Source organism: Leopardus geoffroyi, chromosome X (genome assembly GCF_018350155.1).
Source record: "Leopardus geoffroyi isolate Oge1 chromosome X, O.geoffroyi_Oge1_pat1.0, whole genome shotgun sequence".
Taxonomy (NCBI): domain Eukaryota; kingdom Metazoa; phylum Chordata; class Mammalia; order Carnivora; family Felidae; genus Leopardus; species Leopardus geoffroyi.
In genome coordinates this window covers 57984833-58007336 of record NC_059343.1, presented here as the reverse complement: position 1 = coordinate 58007336, position 22504 = coordinate 57984833, and the positions used below count along the sequence as shown (strand labels likewise).

The 22504-nt window shown below is 36.7% G+C and overlaps 1 protein-coding gene across 1 annotated transcript in view; it reads left to right on the top strand.

Annotated features, from left to right (window-relative positions):
* Positions 1 to 22504, top strand: part of TEX11 (testis expressed 11) — a 241843-nt gene that overhangs the window by 68889 nt on the left and 150450 nt on the right. Inside the window, exons 10-13 of the mRNA XM_045471521.1 lie at positions 5810 to 5864; positions 9501 to 9596; positions 11524 to 11605; positions 15741 to 15819. Of these exons, the coding sequence (XP_045327477.1) occupies positions 5810 to 5864; positions 9501 to 9596; positions 11524 to 11605; positions 15741 to 15819 (312 nt within the window). The remainder of the gene's footprint in view (positions 1 to 5809; positions 5865 to 9500; positions 9597 to 11523; positions 11606 to 15740; positions 15820 to 22504) is intronic.

Sequence of the window (22504 nt, the reverse complement as noted above, 5' to 3'; positions counted from 1 at the left end):
TGCATCTCACACATTTTGATAAGTAGTGTATTCATTTTCATTTAGTACAAAATATTTTTAAACTTATTTTGAAATTTCTCCTTTGACCCATGTGTTATTTAGAGGGGTATTGTTTAATCTCCACATATTTTGGGATTTTTCAGTTATCTTTCCATTATTTACTTCTAGTTTAATTCCATTGTGGCCTGAGAGCAGACATTATATGATTTCTATACTTATAAATTTGTTAAAGTCTGTTTTATAGCCCACAATGTGATTTATCTTGGTAAATGTTCCATATGAGTTTGGTAAGAATGTGTATTTTGTTGTCGTTGGATGTAGTAGTCTATAGATGTCAGTTATATCCAATTGATTGATGGTGTTGTTGAGTTCAACTATGTTCTTACTGTTTGTTTTTTTGCCTGCTCTATTTCTGAGAGAGTGGTGTTGAAATATTCAACAATGATAGTAAATTCATCTATTTTTCTTTGCTGTACTATCAGTTTTTGCCTCACACAGTTTGATGCTCTGTTAGGCTCATACACATTAAGAATTGTATGTCTTCCTTCCTGGAGTTTTGACCCTTTTATCATTATGTTATGCCCTTCCTTATCCCTAATACTTTCCCTTACTTTGTTTTGTTTTTAATTTTTTATGTTTTTATTTTATTTTTGAGAGAGAGAGACAGAGCACGAGCGGGGGAGGTGGAGAGAGAGAGAGGGAGACACAGAATCCAAAGCAGGCTTCAGGCTCCAAGCTGTTGGCACAGAGCCTGATGCAGGACTCGAACTCGCGGACAGTGAGATCATGGCCCAAGCCGAAGTCTGATGCTCAACCAACTGAGCCACCCGGGCGCCCCTCCCTTACTTAGAACTCTGCTCGCTGAAATTAATATACCTACTCCTGCTTTCTTTGGATAATTTTAGCATGATATATTTTTTCTTTATCTATTTACTTTTAATCTCTATGTGTCTTTATATTTAAAGTGGTTTTCTTATAGACAACACAGAGTTGGGGTATATTTTTTGATCCACTTTGACAGTCTGTCTTTTAATTGGTATATTTAGACCATTGAAATTCAAAGTGATGATGATATTGTTGGATTAATATCTACAATATTCATTACTGTTGTCTATTTGTTGCCTTTGTGCTTTTTTCCTACTGTCATTTGTGGTTTTAGTTGAGTATTTTCTATGATTCCATCTTTCTCTCATTAGCATATAGGTTATACTACTTTTTTTAAAGATTTTAGTTTTAAGTAATCTCTATACCCAGCATGGGCTCCAACTCACAATCTCGAGATCAAGAGAAGCATGCTCCACCAACTGAGCCAGTCAGGCGCCCCATTTCTTTTTTATTTTAACTTTTTTAGTGGCTTCCCCAGAGTTTGCAATATACATTTACAATTAATCCAAGTCCACTTTCAGATAACACTATACCACTTCATGAGTAGTGTCAGTACTTTGTAAGAATTCTTCAGAATTCCCCCTTCCCATCCATTTGTATCATTGCTGTCATTTATTTTACTTTATTCTAAGCATATATATATATATATATGTATATATACATATACATATATATATAGCCTATAAATAAGCATACATAATTGAATATATTGTTGCTGTTATTTCAAATTGTTTTCTGTTAGAAAAATTAAGAAAAATAAAAGTTTTTATTTTACCTTAATTTCTTCCTTCTTTGATGCTCTTCCTTATTTTATACAGATACGAGTTTCTGACCTGTATTATTTCCCTTCTTTCTAAAGAACTTCTGTTAACATTCTTTATAAGGCTAGTCTACCGACAACAAATTCTCGCAGTTTTTGTTTATCTGAGAAAGTCTTTATTTTTCATTTACTTTTGAATGATATTTTCTTAGGGTTCAGAATTCTAGGTTGGTGGTATTTTTCTCTCAACACTTTAAATATTTCACTGCATTCTCTTCTTGCTTGCATGGTTTCTGAGAAGTTGGGTGTAATTATTATTTTTGTACTTTTATAGATAAGGTATTTTTTCTTCTAGCTTGTTTAAGGATTTTTTCTTTATTTTTGATTTTCTGTAATTTGAAAATGATATCCCTAGGTGTAATTTTTTTTTTTTTTTTTTGGTGTTTATACTGCTTAGTGTTCTCTGAGATTCCTGGATCTGTGGTTTAATATCAGACATTAATTTAGGGAAATTCTCATTCATTATTGTTTCAAAATATTTCTCCTGTTTCTTTTTCTCTTTTAACTCCTTTTTGTATTCCCATTATACTTACGTTATAACTTTTGTAGGTGTGCCATAGTTTTTGGATATTCTGTTCTGGTTTTTTTTTTCAGTCTTTCTTCCCTTTGCTTTTTTGTTTTCAAGGATACTCATAGATTGTTTCCTCAGCCATGTCCAGTTTATTAAAAAGCCCATCAAAGACATTCTTCATGTCATTTACAGTCATTTCTAGTTCTAGCAATCCTTTTTGGTTCTTTTTTAGAATTTCCATCTCTTTGCTTACATTGCCCATCTGTCTTATTTTAAATTTCTGGACTGTTAATTCTAATATCCTTGCCATATCTGGTTCCAGTGCTTTCTCTGTCTCTTCAAATTGTGTTTCTTTTTGCCTTTTGGTATTCCTTGTGGTTTTTTCTTGATAACATGACATGTTGTACTGGGTAAAAGGAACTGCTGTAAATAGGTCTTTTTTTAAATCTTTATTTTTGAGACAAAGAGAGCCAGCATGAGCAGGGGTGGTGCAGAGAGAGAGGGAGACATAGAATCTGAAGCAGGCTCCAGGCTCTGAGCTGTCAGCACAGAGCCCGACTTGGGGCTCAAACTCATCAACTGATGAGATCATGACCTGAGCCGAAGTCAGATGCTCAACCGACTGAGCCACCCAGGCACCCCTGTAAATAGGTCTCTACTAACATGGTGGTTAGGTGTTGGGGAGGGTAAGAGTTCTATAGTCCTGTGTTTAGTTCTTAGTCTTTTGGTGAGTGTATGCCTCTGAACTGTGAACTTCACAAATATTTACCAGTTTTTTTTTCACTCCTAGGTAGTAGTATAGCCTGGCTAGAGTAGTCTAGAGTTGAGTGTTTCTCTTCCCCAGGTCAGTTAGTCTCTGATAATACCCCAGGAAGTTAGACACTAGTTAGTTTCCCTTGAAGGCAGGCCTTGTTAAGAACAGATTGGTTCCTTATCATCAATTCCTGACAGAGCCCAAGAGGATTTTCTTTGATATTTACTATGGGAATCTTGAGCTCCTGGAGGTAAATCTGACAATATTGTCTGTATCCCCCTAAGACTATGTTTTCTTGGAGTTTTAAGTTCTCAGACTTGTTCACAATGAACCTCCAGCAATCTGTCAATTATAGTTCACAGTTTCCTGCCTCAGCACTGGTTCCCTTGGCAGTTTCCACTGGTGAGTCCTTCCTGTGGGAAGCCACAGTTCCTTGTATTTGCCTGTCCATCTCTCCAATGTGGGGGCCAGTGGTTTGCCCTTTGTCCTCCCCTCTCTTAGGGATCCAAGAAGAGTTGTTGATTTTTTTAGTCTTTACAGCTTTTTACTTGTTAGGATGAAGTAGTGACTTCCAAGTTCCTTACATGTGGAACTGAAAACTGGAAGTGTGATTTGATTTTTAAGTTTAGCTTCCTTACCATTACCTTGGATCAGAGTAGTTAAATTTTCTGCATTTGGTAAGAGGTTCTACTTAAGTCACTTGAGCCACTCAGGCCCAGGGTTGTTTTGTTTTTTTAAGTAGGCTCCACTCCCAGTGTGGGGCCCAACTGTAAGGCTTGTACGTAAGCATGATCCTGAGATCAAGACCTGAGCTGAGATCAAGAGGATGCTTAACCGACTGAGCCACCCAGGCGTCCTAGGCTTAGGGCTTTTTGCTGATGTATATGTGTGTGCCTTGAGGAATGCTTTCTAGTCTGCCCCACATATCCTTCTGGTTGCTCCTGAGGGGGTGCAGCTAGAGCATATGCATAGCCTTCTGTATCCCCAGGGATGAGTGTGACCTCCCACATTATTCTTCTTGGCTATCCCTGGTTCTCTCTGTTAAAAATCTTTCTGGTCTGCTATTTCACTTGTTGCTACTATTACCACAGAGCTACCAACCCCCTCTTAAATTGCTCACTACCAAAATTTCCCTTGTTTTTGACAGTGTCCTCAGGCAGGAACTTTTTGCTTCATTCCAAATAAGTCAGTCCTCTCAAGCATAGATGCTGAACTCTTTTTTCTTTATTGCCTGTTTCTTCCCCTGGGCAGAACCTGTGTGCCACACCACTGGAGTTGGTAGGGGGAGCATGGCTTGCTTCTTTTGGTAGCATCCACAGAGTGGATGTTGGGGAGATTGGTAACCACTGATCTTCTTAGCATGCCCTCCTGTCATAGAACCTCTGCTTAATGAGTCTGGTGGAAGGTGATCAGGGTATCAGTATTCTTGACCTGTCACACCTAGGGTAAGAGTCCTTACCCTGAGAGTGAAAACTGGGTGGGTAAGGGAAGATCCTGTCCTCTAATTGTGCCTGACCAGAATAGCACTTCCACAGCACAGGCCTGGAGAGGATAAGACAGGCTAGCAGTCTGCCCCTCCTAGGTGAAACCATAGCCTAGGAGTCTAGGAGCTGGAGGGAAAGGGAATTACTACCTTCTTGACAGCACCCATCTGGAGTAGTTTTCCTCACAGGGAGCTGGTGTGGATAGAAGCAGATTGTGACTCAAATGACACAGACTCTCACTGTTCTTACTGAGATTTAGTTGTTGTTGTTTTAAAGAAATGTTTTTCCATTTGCCATATGCCCTTAGGAAAATTCCCAGAGACTTTAACTGGTTGTTTTTTTAATTGATTTTTCCAGGCAAATTGTTGTTTCACTGGGGAGAGGGTCCAAGAGCTCCTTATACCACCATTGCAGAAGTTTTGTCCTCATTGGTTATTTTAAAAACTGGAAGTAGGTTTAATATACCAAAGGAGACCATTCTATGAGATAGAGCTTAGAATAACTAGGCTCATGTTGTATTCTTGTTAGTGATCTGAAAACTCAGTTTGGTAATTTTGAGTCTTTTAGAGTTTTTTAAAGGAGTATTTCAAAGTAATGTCTTCAATTTAGTTCAGCTCACCAAAATTTTACTGACATCCTTCCTTGGAATACCAATTTTATGGTGAATAATCTTTGTTTTGCTTTTTAAGTTTTAGGTTTTAAAACCCTGAGGCTCATATTAATGTATTATTTGTGATTATTGGAATGTCCCATAGATAATATGGTTTGCTAATTAAAGCATAGACTGGAAATCAAATTTCACTACTCCCCAACCCTTCACTCTCATTTTCAGTACCAATCTAGGAAATATTAGAAATCACTTAACTGCTAAATTGGTCCATTCAGCTGCAAAATGGAACTAATAGTGCCTCACAAGGGTGTTGTGAAGCTTAATAAATATTTCTAAAGCATTTGTTTCTGTGAAAACTCCTGTATTTGTTTTATTTTAAAAATGTATTCCTATTTCTTAGACTTTAAAATGTGCTCATTGAATAAGAGCTTATGTACACAAGTGAACTAGTTTAATGCAGCAAAATACTGTATATGTAGGACATCTATATAGGAACAATATGGAAAAGAACAATAATATGGTATTGATTTATTGGCTATACATCCTGAGGAAATTGTGTTTTTTTTACAGCTTGAAAGAATTGCTTTATATAATTGATATTCCTATATTAATTGGCTAATAATATATTGTGCGAAATAGAAAAGTTGGAATAAAGTCTAATTATACCATGTCTTCTTAGTGATACATAGTCTTAAAAATATAATTTGAAATGAACATGTATTTTTTTTCCTTTTTTTAATGATAGCCAAAGCTATGATATTGGGAAGATGGATAAGAATACTATTGGGCCAGAAATGCTGGTAAGGATCATGTTAAATATTGCAGAAGTAGGTTGAAGAAATACATTTTATGTTATTGTTACTAAATTATAATAGTCTATCACCCCTTTTTGAGTAGATTATCCTTTGGGCACATCATTAATATCTTAGTACATTAGTTTCTATAAAATTACATACTAATAGAATCTTACCTGTATGGTAGATTCTTATACCCATGAGTTAATATATGTAAACACTTGGAACAGTGTTTAGCTATGTAAATTTTAGATTTTATTATTGCATGTTAAAAATATAGATTTTCCCCTAACTACCCATATAGAATGTGCTTGGTATTTTAATATTTAATCAAGTAAAATATCATTAGGTAAGTAAATCTGATGTAAAAGTAATTTAAAATATATACCATAGCAAAATGGAATTTTGTTTGAATATTCATCTTTCCTTCTTATCATTACGGTATATCAATCAAAATATAACTGAATACCTATGTATAGCTAGCAATGCGATTGTTGGGGACTAAAAGAGAAGTGTGAAACATGACTTCTACCCTTAAAAAGCTTCTGTTTGAAGGGTACAACTAATAGAAATGAATATAATGGAATATTATTCAGCCTCAAAAAGGAAGGAAATTCTGACATATGCTACAACATAGATGAACCTTGAGGACAGAATTATTTTTGTTAATGTTTATTTATTTTGAGAGAGAGAGAGAAAAAGTATGAGCAGGGGAGGAGCAAAGAGAAAGGAAGAGAGAGAATCCCAACCAGGCTGCAAGGTCAGCATAGAGCCTGACACGGGGCTCGATCCCAAGACCCTGGGATTGTAACCTGAGCTGAAATCAAGAGTCGGATGCTAAAAAAAAGTTACAGAGAGGGAGGGAGGCGAACCATAAGAGACTCTTAAATACAGAGAACAAACTGAGGGTTGATGGGGGGTGGGGGAGAGGGGAAAGTGGGTGATGGGCATTGAGGAGGGCGCTTGTTGGGATGAGCACTGGGTGTTGTGTGGGAACCAATTTGACAATAAATTATGTTTAAATGAAAGAGTCGGATGCTTAACTGACTGAGCCAGACCAGGTGCCCCTTGAGGACAATATTCTAAGTGAAATAAACCAATCACAAAAAGAAAAATATTGTATGATTCCATTTAAGTATCTTGATGTAGTCAAATTCATAGAGACATAAAGTAAAATGGTGGTTGAAGGAGTTTGGAGGGAGGAGAACATGGGAACCTATTGTTTAATGGATACGGAGTTTCAATTTTGCAATATTAAGAGTTTTGGAGGTGTGTGATGGTAATAGTTGAACAACAGTGTGAATATATTTGATACTACTGAACCATACACTTAAAAAATGGTTAAGATAGTCAATTTTATGTGTATTTTAGCACAATTAAAATAATAAAAGAATTGTTATAGTGTAACATGGAATATTATATAGGAATGAGAATAAATGAGCTACAATAATTGCAATGATATATTCTCACATACAATGTTGAATAAACAGAGCAATTTATAAAGTAGTACATACTGTATGATTCCATAAATGTAAATGCCAAAAGCAAGTAGAGCTAAAGTGTACATGGTACTGGAAAACAAGTAATTGGTTACTCTTGTTTGGAAATCATGTCAAAGAGAGTCTTGAGGTGAACCTGTTGCTGTTAATGTTATGTTTCTTGATTTCTATGTTGTTATCATACACGTGCTAACTTAGTGAAAATTCAGAGCTGTACTGTTGAGATTTTTGAACTTTTTTGTATGTATTGTATACTTCAGTTAAAGTTTCAAAAATAGATTGTAATTTTTTTTTTTAATGTTTATTTATTTTTGGGACAGAGAGAGACAGAGCATGAACCGGGGAGGGGCAGAGAGAGAGGGAGACACAGAATCGGAAGCAGGCTCCAGGCTCTGAGCCATCAGCCCAGAGCCTGACGTGGGGCTCGAACTCACAGACCGCGAGATCGTGACCTGAGCTGAAGTCGGACGCTTAACCGACTGAGCCACCCAGGCACCCCCAAAAATAGATTTTAAAAACTAGCATAAATGAAACAATTGGGAAAAATGTGATAAACTGTGTGGTACAGTAAAGGGAAGTATCAGGGTTGCCAGAGCAGTTGAAGAAGCTTTCTGGTAAGAAGGCCATGAAAAGTAGATGGGGTCCATACAGTGAAAATGGAGAAAGAAGAGAATACCAGGCAAGGGACCAAGATGAGATGATGTCTGGAGGAGGGATTAGGGATGGAAGACTACAGTAGTTAAGCATGATTGAAATGTCATATTCATATGGTGAAGTATGGAGAGGTAAGATCATGAAATAGATTATGAAGTAGTTTTTCTTTCATGCTAGCAGCACTTTATTGAAGTATAGTTTATATATACTAAATTGTACAAATCTTTTTTTTAATTGTACAAATCTTAAGTGTACAGCCTGATGAATTTTAACATGTCTAGATAGTCTTGTAACTACCATACAGATCAAGATACAGAAATTTCTATGACTCTCAAAAGTTCCCTTGGCCCTTTCTGGTTAATAGCCATTTATAGCCCCAAGATAAAACCACTATTCTGGCTTCTGTGGCTGTCGATTATTTTTGTTTTTTCTTGAACTTTGTATAAATGGAATCATATAGTATCTACTGTTTTATGTATGGCTTCTTTTCCTTACATAATGGTTTTGAGATTCATTAATTTTGTTACATCTTTCTGATTATTTGACTCTTTTAGTATTATGAAATAGTTACAGGTTTTCTTAGAGATGCCATATTTACTCCACAAAAGCTCTGGGGAGTTTATAAGTTGAGAGTTGTTCCATAATAATAATAATAATAATAATAATAATATTAAGTATATTGTATACATCTTACTTGATCCATCTTTTTGAATTTAAAAACTCAGAAATAGGACACACTAAGTACCATTTCTCTAGATTTACAGAGCTCTAATATGTTAAGATTATCTTTGCTTGGTCCCAACATCCTCATTATATTTAGAGGCAGATTCTTTAGTGAAATAGAGCTCCTTCTTTCAAAATCTAAGTCTGTAGTTAAATATATCAATGCTGGCTAGAGTTATTCCCCTTATCAATGTAAACCTAGTTGGAGAAACTGACTTATTCAGGAATACATTATTAATTTTAAAACTTAGCTGAGTTAGGAGAGATCTTCTTTATAGGAAAGTATATGAGTCACTATTAAAATGAAGGTATGTGTGCTCTTGGTCCAATTGGTTAATCTCAAGTAGGCTGTAAAGTATTTGAGAGAGGGATTGTGTCTTTCTATTTATCTCTTTTGATGAAGGCCTAATGCAATGCTACCTATACAATAGGTGGGAAGATGATTAAATTGAATATTGCTGTGCTTTAGTTTCCTTTATTTTTAAAGTGAGAATAATAAAGTACTTCAGTGCTAAAACAGTTAGGAAAATCATTATATTAACACAATTGTATTAAATTGAAATAAGCTGTTATAAAATTCTTACAGTATTTGATGTGGGCAGCATAATGATGAGATGTAACCCAAGACTATGTGGTTACCTAAGGAAATGCTATTTCATAACAATGACTTAAGTTTGAGAAGATGCCTGTCACTTTGTAAGTGCTAGGCAGCTGTTGTATTGCAATTTAACCCTCGACCGAGTGCTTTTTCTATTTTTAATTCTAGGCTAAAGTTCTTCGGTTACTAGCCACTGCTTATTTGGATTGGAATGACAGAGAATATTGTGATAAGGCTCTCCATGCTGTAAACCTAGCAAACAAGGTATGAAAGGTTTTTAGTTTTGCATATTAACTTAATGAATTTTTAAAGCTTTGATTCACATTTTGAAATCTAGTTTAGCCATTTGCTTCAGTATTCCTGCTTTTTTAATTTATTTGCTCTTTATTTTTAAAAAAATTTTTTAACATTTTAATTTATTTTTGAGAGACAGAGACAGAACACGAACAGGGTAGGGGATATGGAGAGAGGGAGACACAGAATCCAAAGCAGCCTGACACAGGGCTCGAACCCATGAACCCGGAGATCATGCCCTGAGCCAAAGTGGGACGCTTAACCAACTGAGCCACCAGGCACCCTGCTCTTTATTTTTTTATGATATACAGATTGCATTATAATGGAAAATTAGAAGTAAAAAAGAAAATGGTGGTATTTTTTAATGTCTATTTTTGAGAGAAAGAAAGAGAGTATATGTGAGCCAGGGAGGGGCAGAGAAAGAGGGAGACACAGAATCCAAAGTGGGCTCTAGGCTCCAAGCTGTCAGCACAGAGCTCAACGTGGGGCTTGGACTCACAAACTGTGAGAGATCATGACCTGAGCCAAAGTCGTATGTTTAATGAACTGAGCCACCCAGGTGCCCCCAGGTGCCCCTTGGTGGTATCTTTTATATTTAGTAAAAAATAACATATAATTAAATTGCCTTGACTTAGTGACAATTCACAGATGATACCAGGTAAAACAAAAATGCTTCTCTCATATTAAGAGCCCTACATTTTTTTTTTCCGGGTGATTGCCAGAAGGGAGGTGGGTTGGGGAATGCGTGAAATCGAGTGAGAAACACCAGTGAGAAAAGTTACAGAAAAGAAAAGAATATTGTAGGGAGAAAGCTGATGGATTTAACAGGTAGTTATGATTTCTGAAAGTGTAATTTCAGGAAACAAGGATAGACACTATAGTGCAAATGTTATACAAGTGAATCTATGATTATACAATGAATGCAAAGTGTTGTCCATTCTCTGGAATTGTTTGTTAATGAAATCAAAGAGAAAACCAGAATGTCAACTTGTGTGAGTGTAGTAGACTGAAGAAAAACAGATCCTGCCAAGATTTGGAAGACATGTACATCTCTGAAGGTAAAAGGGAATTTAATCCAAGACCTATTTCAATGTATCTTTTAGGAAATGAAGTAATGCAATAAATTAAAATTTGCAACCTCAGCTTATTATTTGTGTTTATGTCATCTATATTTGCAAACCCTTTTAATACCAGTGCATACTTTCCCTAACTTTCCATTCTTAAGGCATCTCACACATGAATTGCTATAATTATTTGCTGTGTTTAGAGCTGAGTACAATGTTCATGTAGAAGCTGGTTGGCTTTGTAGAGAGAAAGTTTCTCTTCTGTGGGCCTAGACTGCACTTTTAATTTTAGCCAGCTGTGTAAAGATGTGTTCTGTCAGGCAAAAGTGGAACTAGGCAAGAAACCCACAGATGGCGTAGAACCAGCTAACAAGGATTTGGAAAAACTGTTGAGAGTACGTTGTTATTAATAGTAAATCTGACAGGCATGTCCTGCAGGGAAGACAGTATATTTTCATTTCATTCAACCATGTTTCCAAAGGACCTTAATTGTTATTAAAATCTCAAAAGAAAGCAAATATAATTGACATTGAATTTTGCTTACAAGGATAAGAATACAGCCTTATATTTATACAGTTTATTGACCTACCATTAAATACTTGCCACTCAATCAAATGTGTTTTTTTTCCCTTGTATTATTTCATTTAGATTGAATAAAATATCAGAAAATATCCTCAGGGATAAACTGGATTTTGTGATCTGATCTTTTATAATTTTGATTTTCTTTGATCATGAGTTATTCTGCTATGATTGAACAAAACAGGCAATTATTTGAAAACTGTCTTTTACATTCTACAGTTTTAATGTCATTGTGATTTCTCTGTTTAAAATAGGAACATTTAAATTCAGCTGGGATTTTCCTAAAGATGAAAATCCTCTTGAAGAGTGAAATAGCCAATGAAGAACTCCATGAAGGTATCATCTGTGTGAAGAACACACAATTTTGGAATATCATAACCAATTTGTTGAATATCAGATCGTTTATAGTATGCTAATAATAGGTGCAATTTGACGGTGACTGAGAAGGAAATTGGTCACATAGGAAAGGGAGAAGATTGTTAGCCAGGAAGAAAAAGAGAAGGAAAAGGGAATAGTTACAAATATACTAGGTAGTGAAAAAAGCTGAATAAGAATTACCAATTTTTTTTAGCTTAGCAAAAATTACAGCTGCCCAACCCTTCTGAAGTTGTTTACCACAATGAAAAAAGATTAACTTTGGATAGAAAAAGCCTTTGGGGCGCCTGGGTGGCGCAGTCGGTTGAGCGTCCGACTTCAGCCAGGTCACGATCTCACGGTCCGTGAGTTCGAGCCCCGCGTCGGGCTCTGGGCTGATGGCTCAGAGCCTGGAGCCTGTTTCCGATTCTGTGTCTCCCTCTCTCTCTGCCCCTCCCCCGTTCATGCTCTGTCTCTCTCTGTCCCAAAAATAAATAAACGTTGAAAAAAAAAATTTAAAAAAAAAGAAAAAGCCTTTGTAGTGCTGTGCTTTTTATAATCACTTGTATAAACATTGCTATTTATTTTTCAAAATTCTTAAGGGACCAAAATTTACACCTCACAGGGTAAACATCCTGATATACATCTGTGTGTCATTTGGCAAGTCACTGAATTTTTCTGTGCTTCAGTTTCTTCATCTTCAAAGAGATATAATAATAATGTCTACCTGATTAGTTAGTTTGAGAATCCAATGAGAAAATGTATATAAAGCATTTCGCACCATACCTGGTGCAGAGTGTGCAAAACATGTTACATATTATTGTAGCTATTATTGCTGTTACTACTACCAAAAGTCTCTCTATGCACACTGACCACTTAATAGTGTTTCAACTATGTTTAGTCATAAAATAATTGACTCTAAATATTTTTAATGTGTACATGCTTTAATTTTATATAAAAATATAGTTGCATTATAGAGCTGCATTATTTTTACTATATTAAAGTATATTCTAGTATAATAATAACTGATTATCCATTAAACAATAACAATTTGAAATTTTTTTAATGTTTATTTAAAAAAAATTTTTTTTTAACGTTTATTTATTTTTGAGACAGAGACAGAGCATGAACAGGGGAGGAACAGAGAGAGAGGGAGACACAGAATCTGAAACAGGCTCCAGGCTCTGAGCTGTCAGCACAGAGCCCGACGCGGGGCTTGAACTCTCGGACCGTGAGATCATGACCTGAGCCGAAGTCGGACGCTTAACCGACCGAGCCACTCAGGCGCCCCTTAATGTTTATTTTTTGAGAGAGACAGAGAGCAGGAGCAGGGGAGCAGGAGAGACGGAAGGGGACAGAGAATCTGAAGCTATCAGCGGAGAGCCAGATACGGGGCTCAAACTCATGAACTGTGAGATCATCCCAGGCGCCCCAACAATAACAATTTGTAATAAATAGGACAATAATCAAATTTAGTAGTAGCTCTAAATTTAGTGCTAATTTAGTTTCTGAAACTTTCTGTGCCCTCTAAAATTTTAGCTAATCAATAAGAGACCTCAGGCTGAAATATATAGAGGATTCTGTATCTCTAGGTAATGGTATCATCTCAGTATACACAGGCTGAAAAATGTTAGGAACCAGGAGGACAACTCCACTTGTTTTGTAGTCGGAGAGTAAACAAATCAACTAACCAATTAGAGGAATAGGTTTACTGAAACCAATACAATATAGGGAGACCAGAGAGATTTTTGGAGTCACCTACTTTATATTTTTATGAAATTTTTTAATGTTTATTTTCGAGAGAGAGAGAGGCAGAGCACGAGCAGGAGAAGACAGAGAGAGAGGGAGACAAAGAATCTGAAGTAGGCTGTAGGCTCTGAGCTGTCCGCACAGAGCCCAACGTGGAGTTCGAACTCACGAACATGAGATCATGACCTGAGCTGATGTCGGATGCTCAACTGACTGAACCACTCAGGCGCCACAATAATTTTTTTAATGTGTATTTATTTTTGAGAGGGAGAGAGAGAGAGAGAGAGAGAGAGAGGCAGAGAGAGAGGGAGACACAGAATCTGAAGCAGGGTCCAGGCTCTGAGCTGTCAGCACTGAGCCCGATGTGGGGCTCAAACTTGAGAACTGCAAGATCATGACCTGAGCCAAAGTCAGACACTTAACCGACTAAACCATCCAGGCACCCCTGGAGTCAACTACTTTAAAGTTGATTAATTTTAGATTAGAAGTCTCCATTACAAATTTTACCAAAACACAGGTAAAAAGCAGAGCTTAAAATGAAATTATTCTTTATTCCCAGATTGTTTTTATTTAATCTAGTTTCTTGGTATTCAGAGTAATGAAGTTGCTATGTCAGATTACAAATTAAGAGACTTCTCTGAATCCAAGTTTTCTATAGCTTAAAATATTAAATTATCTTTTACTTTGTTGTGTTGAGAGAATATATGAAACTTGCATTTTTTATAGTCTGTTCATTTCTTTGCTAGTGAAAGTACTTTACACTCAGAATGGTCAATCTTGGGGCACCTGGATGGCTCATTGGGAAAGTGTCACAGCTCATGTCATGATCTCATGGTTTGTGAGATTGAGCTCTGCATGGGACTCTACGCTGACAATGCAGAGCCTCCTTGGGATTCTATCTCTGCCCCTCTCTCTGCTCCTCCCCTGCTCACTCTTTACCTGTCTCTCAAAATGAATATATAGACTTAAAAAAATAAAATGGTCACTCTAACTGCTGGCATTAGCATTTCACCAGTATTTTTTGTAAGTAAAAAAAGTGGAAATCAAAAAATATACAATTTTTTTTTTTATTATGAAAGAGTAGCAACACGCATTAAAGAGAACTTTTGGAAAAGTTGTCCGTATGCATTCCATGAGACTATGGAAAAGATATTCATAGTCTTCATCATTCACTGTACAATTCCTGTACAATAAGGATTTTTGTGTTTTGTCCACTACTGGGTTCTTAGCATTGATCATAGTTCCTGGCACAGAGAATACACTTGTTAGTTATTTGGTATATCAATAATCTGAACACAATCACTTCTGGCAGTTTGATCATTTAATTTCAGCATTTTTCTATTTTGGTTAAATTTGTTTGTTTTATAGAATTTTGACCATATAATACATGCAGGCTTTATTTTCTGATTTTTTTACTTACTAGTCTTATAAACATTTTTCATATTAGTGCATATTTAGTTTTTCTATGTTATTTCATATTCAACACTTTTAATAGTTTCATAATGGTTTATCATCTGACTATAGTGGACATTTGAGAATATATTTCCTTTTTATTGTTATTATATCTACACTGATTTTAATATCTTTGCTTATAAACATCTTCCCATATTTCCGATGACTTTTCAGAAGTATACTTTCTGCATTAGAGAGGATACATAATAACAACAACAGGTGTCATTTACTGAGTCTTACTAAGTTCTAGGTGTTTTACTATGTAATTTTCATTCATTATCTCATGTAACACTCTCAACAGACCTAAGTGACTGGTGATATATTCCCCATTTTACAGATGACAAAACTAAGGCTCAGAAAAAACTATAGCCCATATGGCTTATAACCATATAGGTGGCAAGTGGTTTCAAATATAAGTCTATCTGATTTCAAGTCTCAAGCTTTTAACCACTGTGTTCATAGCATATAGTATTACCAAACTGCTTTTCAAAAAGATTGTATCAAGTTACTTTAACATCCTTAGAAGAGTACCTGTTTCACTACACTCTAGCATTGGATGTCTTTATAAAAAGATTTTTTAAAGTTTATTTATTTTGAGAGAGAAAGAGCTAGTGGGGTGGGGGGTGGGGGGGGGGGAGAGAGAGAGAGAATCCCAAACAGTCTTCACACTGTCAGCGTAGAGCCCAATGTGGGGCTCGAACCCATGAACTGTGAGATCATGATTTGAGCTGAAGTCTGGTGCTTAACCTACTGAACCACCCAGATGCCCCAAAAGATTTTGATAAATTATTAGGCAAGATGTGGTGTATGGCAAACGTTTAGAAAGTAGATTTTTAACAAAGGAAAGTTACTGAAAATAGCTAAGTTTCCTTAGAAATGAAACTGATATGATTATTTCATCTTCTCTCTTTTTTAGCTGTCATGGAAATACTACATCTTGACATGTCTCTAGACTTTTGTCTGAACATTGCTAAACTGCTGATGTATCATGAAAGGTACAGAATTGATTTTCTTTTCTCTAAAGACTAACATTTTTTAAGGTTTCTATTAATATGTATTGAATATACCCATTTATATCCATCCATATTCACATAGCACCATATCTGCCATTATGCTGATAAAATTAGAAGATGGAACTGCTTGATTAATGATTTAAACAATCAATAGTCAAGTTAACTTTAAAATTTACATTAAAATTTTGAAAAAGAAATAAAATGAAAAAGGAATAAGGTAGTTGGTGCTTTATAAAACAGGAGTTAGGCCTAGGTTAACCTACAGGGCAGTGTCATGTGGAACAGGAAGGCATGAATGAGTGCAGTTCTATGAGTAATACACCTCTCTGGCTCTGTCTTTATGTTACCATTAATGTCAAAAGGGACCTTAAAGTACATAAAGACTTCTTAATCGTTCCCAAACTTAAGTGTGCCTCAGAATTACTGAGGAATAAGCACTTGAAACAATGTTCAACATCATTAGCCATCAGGGCAATGCAAATCAAAACCACAATGAGAAACCACTTTGAACCAGTAGGATGGCTATTATCAAAAAGACAGATAATCACATATGTTGGCAAGGATATAGAGAAATTGTAACCCTCATACACTGACGGTGGGAATGTAAAATTGGGCAGTTGCTTTGGAAACTATTAGTTCCTCACTAAGTTAAATAGTTACCATTTGACCCAGCAATTCCACTCCTTAGTTAAATAGAAAAAGTATGTCCATAAAACACTTATATGTGAATGTTCATAACAATATTATTCCTAATACTCAAATGTGGAAACAACCAAAATGTCTAATAACTGATGAATAGGCAAACAAAATGTGGTATACCCATATCATGGAATATCATTTGCCAATAAATGGTGTAACGTATGGAAGTGTTGAATTACTCTATTGTACATCTTGAGATTAATATAACACTGTACATTAACTAACTGAAATTAAAATAAAAACTTAAGAGGTGCCTGGGTGGTTCAGTCTTTTGGGCGTCTGGCTCTTGATTTCAGCTCAGGTGATGATCTTGCAGTTTGTGGGTTTGAGCCCTACATTGGGCTCTGCACAGCACGGAGCCTGCTTGGGATTCTCTCTCTCCCCCTCTCTCTGCCCCTCTCCCCTCAAAATAAATAAATAAACTCAAAAAAAGTAAATAAGAAAAACTTAAAAATATTAAGAAAAATAAAAAGAAACAGAATACGGATACATGTTATAACATGGATAAACCTTAAAAACATGATGCCAAGTGCAAGAAGCCAGTCACAAAGATCACATATTGTTTCATTCCATTTATATGATATTTCCAGAATAGATGCAGTTATAGAGACAGGAAGTAGATAAGTGGTTGCCTAGGGCTGTGAGAGTTGGGGAAGATGGGGAGAGACTGCTATTGGGTATGGCACTTCTTTCTGACGTGATGGAAATGTTTTAGAATTGATTGGGTAATGTGTGCACAACTCTGTGTATATATTAAAAACCACTGAATTGTGTACTTTAAATGGATGCATTGTATGGTATGGGAATTATACCTCAATAAAACTTATCAAAAATGTTCACTAGGGTACTTTATAAAAATATAGAGATCAAGCTCTACCTTATTCCAGTAAGCCCTGACCTCTATTTTTTATTAGTTCTTCAGGTGTTTCTGAGAACCACTATTTTAGGTCAGTTAGTAAACTATCTATAAAGAGTGAGGTAGTAAATATTTTAGCCTTTGTAAGGCATAAAGTTTCTGTCACACCTACTTTACTCTGCTGTTGTAGTGTGAGAAAAAAGCAGCCACAGAAAATCTGTAAATAAATGGAAGTGACTGTGATAGAGCTTTATTTATAAAAACCGGTCGCTGTTTAGATTTGGCCTGCAACTATATAGCTTGCCATCCATTGTTGCAGACCGATCTCCTACCTGACACACGACTTTTGGATGAGAAGTCATTCAGCCTTTTATAGAATATCTATGGAAGAGGAGATGATGATGATAACATCATGTTTTTACAAAGCTGGAACACAAAATTTTTTCTTATATACAATTGATACATATTTGCCAGTAATTAAAAAATTTTTTTAATGTTTTTATTTATTTTTGAGAGAGAGAGAGAGAGAGAGAGAGAGCGAGTGGGGGAGGGGCACAGAGAGAGAGGGGGAGACACAGAATCTGAGCAAGCTCCAGGCTCTGAGCTGTCAGCACAGAGCCCGATGCGGGGCTTGAACTCACAAGCTGTGAGATCATGACCTGAGCCGAAATCAGACACCTAACCGACTGAGCCACCCAGGCACCCCGCCAGTAATTTTTTTTTAATTTTTTTTTCTTTTTTTTTTTTCAACGTTTATTTATTTTTTTGGGACAGAGAGAGACAGAGCATGAATGGGGGAGGGGCAGAGAGAGAGGGAGACACAGAATCGGAAACAGGCTCCAGGCTCTGAGCCATCAGCCCAGAGCCCGACGCGGGGCTCGAACTCCCGGACCGCGAGATCGTGACCTGGCTGAAGTCGGACGCTTAACCGACTCTGCCACCCAGGCGCCCCTCCAGTAATTTTTTTAAGAGAGAGAGAGAGAGAGAGAGCGAGCCGGGGAGAGGGAAAGAGGCAGAAAGAGAGAATCTTAAGCAGGCTTCATGCTCAACATGGAGCCCAATGTGGGGCTTGATACCATGACCCTGGGATCATGACCTGAACCAAAATAGAGAGCAAGACATTCAACCAACTGAACCACCCAGGCAACCCTCCAGTATTTTTTTTAAAGTTTATTTATACGAGAGAGACAGAGACAGCACAATTGGGGGAGGGGCAGAGAGAGAGGGAGAGACAGAGAATCCCAAGCAGGCACATGCCACCAGCACAGAGCTCAACGTGGGGCTCGAACCCATGAACTGCGAGATCATGACCTGAGCTGAAATCAAGAGTTGGATGCTTTATATATAAAGAATTTGCTTTCGGGGCGCCTGGGTGGCGCAGTCGGTTAAGCGTCCGACTTCAGCCAGGTCACGATCTCGCGGTCCAGGAGTTCGAGCCCCGCGTCGGGCTCTGGGCTGATGGCTCAGAGCCTGGAGCCTGTTTCCGATTCTGTGTCTCCCTCTCTCTCTGCCCCTCCCCCGTTCATGCTCTGTCTGTCTCTGTCCCAAAAATAAATAAACGTTGAAAAAAAAAAAAAAGAATTTGCTTTCTTTTTAAGGCTGAGGAAGATTTTATTGTATGTGTATATGCCACATTTTGCTTATCCATTCATCAGCTGATGGAAGGTAAAACTTCCACATTTTAGCTATTGTGGATAATGCTGCGATGAATGGGGGTGTAAAAAAAAAATCTCTTTGAGAATTTGCTTTCAGTTTTTTTGTGTGTATATTCAGAAGTGGAGTTGCTGGATAATATGGTAATTTTTAATTTTTTGAGGAATCGTCATACTGTTTTCACAGTGGGTGTACATATTACATTCTCAGCAACAGGGCACAAGGGTTCCAATTTCTCCAAATTTTGGCCAACTCTTGTTTTGTTTTGTTTTGTTTTGTTTTGTTTTGTTTTGTTTTTTTGTAGTAGTTATCCCAATAGGTGTGAAGTGGTATCTCGTATAGTTTTGATTTGCATTTCCCTAATGACTAGTGATGTTGACCATCTTTTCATGTGATTTTGGCCTATTTCATCTTTAGAGAAATGTCTATTCAAGTCCCCTGCCGTATTTAAAAAAAATTTTTTTTTAATGTTTATTTTTGAGAGAGAGACACAGTGTGAGCAGGAGAGGGGCAGAGAGAGAGGGAGACACAGAATCCGAAGCAGGCTCCAGGCCCTGAGCTGTCAGCACAGAGCCCGACATGGGGTTGAACCCATGAGCTGTGAGATCATGACCTGAGCTGAAGTCAGACACCCAACCGACTGAGCTGCCCAGGCGCCCCGACCTGCCCAATTTTTAATCAGGTCGTTTAGTTTTAGGAGTTCATGATGTATTCTGGATATTAAATCCTTTTGAATATATATGATTTGCAAATATTTTCTCCTATTCTATGGATTGCCTTTTCACTCTGTTGGTAGTGTCTTTTGATGGAAAATTAAAAAATTGTTTAAGTTTGTTTATTTATTTGTTTATGTAATTTCTACACCCAACATGGAGCTTGAACTCTTGACTCTGAGATCAAGAGTCACATGCTCTTCCAACTGAGCCAGTGAGGCACCCCCAATTAAAAAATTTTTTGGGGGGGTGCCTGGGTGACTCAGTCGGTTAAGCATCCATCTTCAGCTCAGGTCATGATCTTGCAGTTTGTGAGTTTGAGCCCGGCATTGGGCTCTGTGCTGACAGCTCAGAGCCTGGAGCCTGCTTCAGATTCTGTGTCTCCCTCTCTCTTTGCCCCTCCCCCACTCATGCTCTGTCTCTTTCTCTCTCAAAAATAAATAAACATTAAAATTAAAAAAATTTTTTTTCATGAAATCCAATTTGTGTTTTTTTCCCCTTTTATTTCCTATTCTCTTAGTGTCATATCTGAGAGATCTTTGCCAAATATAATATGATTTCCCCTATGTTTTCTTCTGGGAGTTTCATAGTTTTTATGTCTTACATTTAGGTCATGGATCCATTTTGAGATCATTTTTCTATGTGGTGTGAGACAAAGTTCCAACTTAATTCTTTTGCATGTGCTACCCAGTTTTCACAGCGTCATTAGTTGAGAAAACTATCTTTTCCCCATTGAATTGTCTTGGCACTCTTGTTAAAAATCATTTGACCTTATATGTGAGAGTTTATTTCTGGGTTTTCTATTCTGTTCTATTGCTTTGTATGTCTATCTTTATGCCAGTACCATTCTGTTTTTATTACTTTATGTTTGTATTGAGTTTTAAAATCAGGTAGTGTGAGTCCTTCACCTTTTTTATTTTCAGAATTGTTTTGCATATTCAGAGTCCTTTGAGATTACATATGAATTTTAGGATGAATTTTTCTATTTCTGCCAAAAAGCATCATTGGGATTTTGGTAGGGATTGCATTGAATCTGTAGATTACTTCAGGTAGTATTGGCATCTTAACAATATTAAGTCTTCCAATCCATGAACATGGAATGTTTTTCCATTTATTTATGTCTTCTTTAATTTTGTTTAAAAATGTCTTTTTTAACTTTTACTTATTTATTTTGAGCAAGAGAGAGAGAGAGAGAGCATGAGCAGGGGAGAGGCAGAGAGAGGGAGAGAGAATCCCAAGCAGGTTCCACACTGTCAGTGCACAGCCTGATGTGGGGCTTGAACTCATGAACCGTGAGATCACGACCTGAGCTGAAATCAGGAGTTGGATGCTTAATTGACTGAGCCATCCGGGCACCCAGAAATATCTTATAGTTCTCATTGTACAAGTTCTTTACCTCCTGGCTGAGTTAATTCTTAAAGTTTTTTCTTTTCTTGATGCTATTATAAATGGGGCTGTGTTCTTAAAGTTTTTAAATGTTTATTATTTTTTTCGAGAGGGAGAGAGTGTGAGTGGGGGAGGGACAGAGAGAGAGGGAGACAGAGAATCGCAAGCAAGCTTCATGCACAAGTTTGGAGCCTGATGTGGGCTTCATCCCATGACTATGTGATCAGGACCTGAGCCAAAAACCGACTGAGCCACCCAGGCGCCCGTCTTAAATTTTTTTCAGATGGTTTATTGTTAGTGTATAGAATTGCAACTGATTTTTGTGGATTGATTTTATATGCTGCTACTTTGCTGAATTCGTTTATTTATTTTAACAGGTTTTTGTTTTTGTTTTTGTTTTAGTTTTTGTTTTTGTTTTGTTTTGTTTTGTGGAGGGGTGCCTGGGTGGCTCACTTGACGGCTAAGCTTCTGACTTTGGCTCAGGTCATGATCTCAAGGCACTCCTGAGTTTGAGCTCCACATTGGGCTCTCTGCTGTTATTGTGGAGCCCGCTTCAGTTCCTGTCTCCCTCTATCTCTACCCCTCTCCAGGTTATGCTTTCTCTCTGTCTCAAAAATAAATAAAAACATCAAAAAAAATTTTTAAACCCTTAACAAAAAAATAGTTTTTTTGTAGAATCTTTAGCATTTTCTATGTATAAGATCATATCATCTATGAACAGAGATAATTTTATTTCTTACTTTCCAATTTGGATAGATGCTTTTTATTTCTTTTCCTTGCCTAATTTCTCTGGCTTCCAGTACTGTACTGAACAGGAGTCACTAAAACAGACATCCTTACCTTGTTCCTGGTCTTAAAGGAAAAGTTTTTAGTGTTTTACCATTGAGTATGAGATTCACTGTGGGTTTTTCATATTACTATGTTCAGGTAGTTTCCTTCTATTCTTAGCTTGTTGGATGTTTTTATTATGAAAGCTTGTTGAAGTTTTCAAATTATTTTTCTGCATCTATTGAGATGACTGTGTGATTTTTATCTTTCATTCTGTCAATGTGGTATATCACATTTACTGATTTTTATATGTTGGACCATCCTTGTATTCTAGGAATAAATCCCACTTGGTCATGGTATATGATCTTTTTAACATGCTGTTTAATTTTTTTTTGTTGAGGATTACCTTATTACTAGTATTTTGTTGAGGTTTTTTGTATGTGTATTCTTCAGGAATACTGGCCTGTAGTTTTCTTTTCTTGTAGTGTCTTTGTTTGTTTAGGAAGAAGTTTTTTTTTTTTTTTTATTGAAGTATGATTGACATACAGTATCCTATTAGTTTAATGTACATATTGTAGTGATTTGATATTTT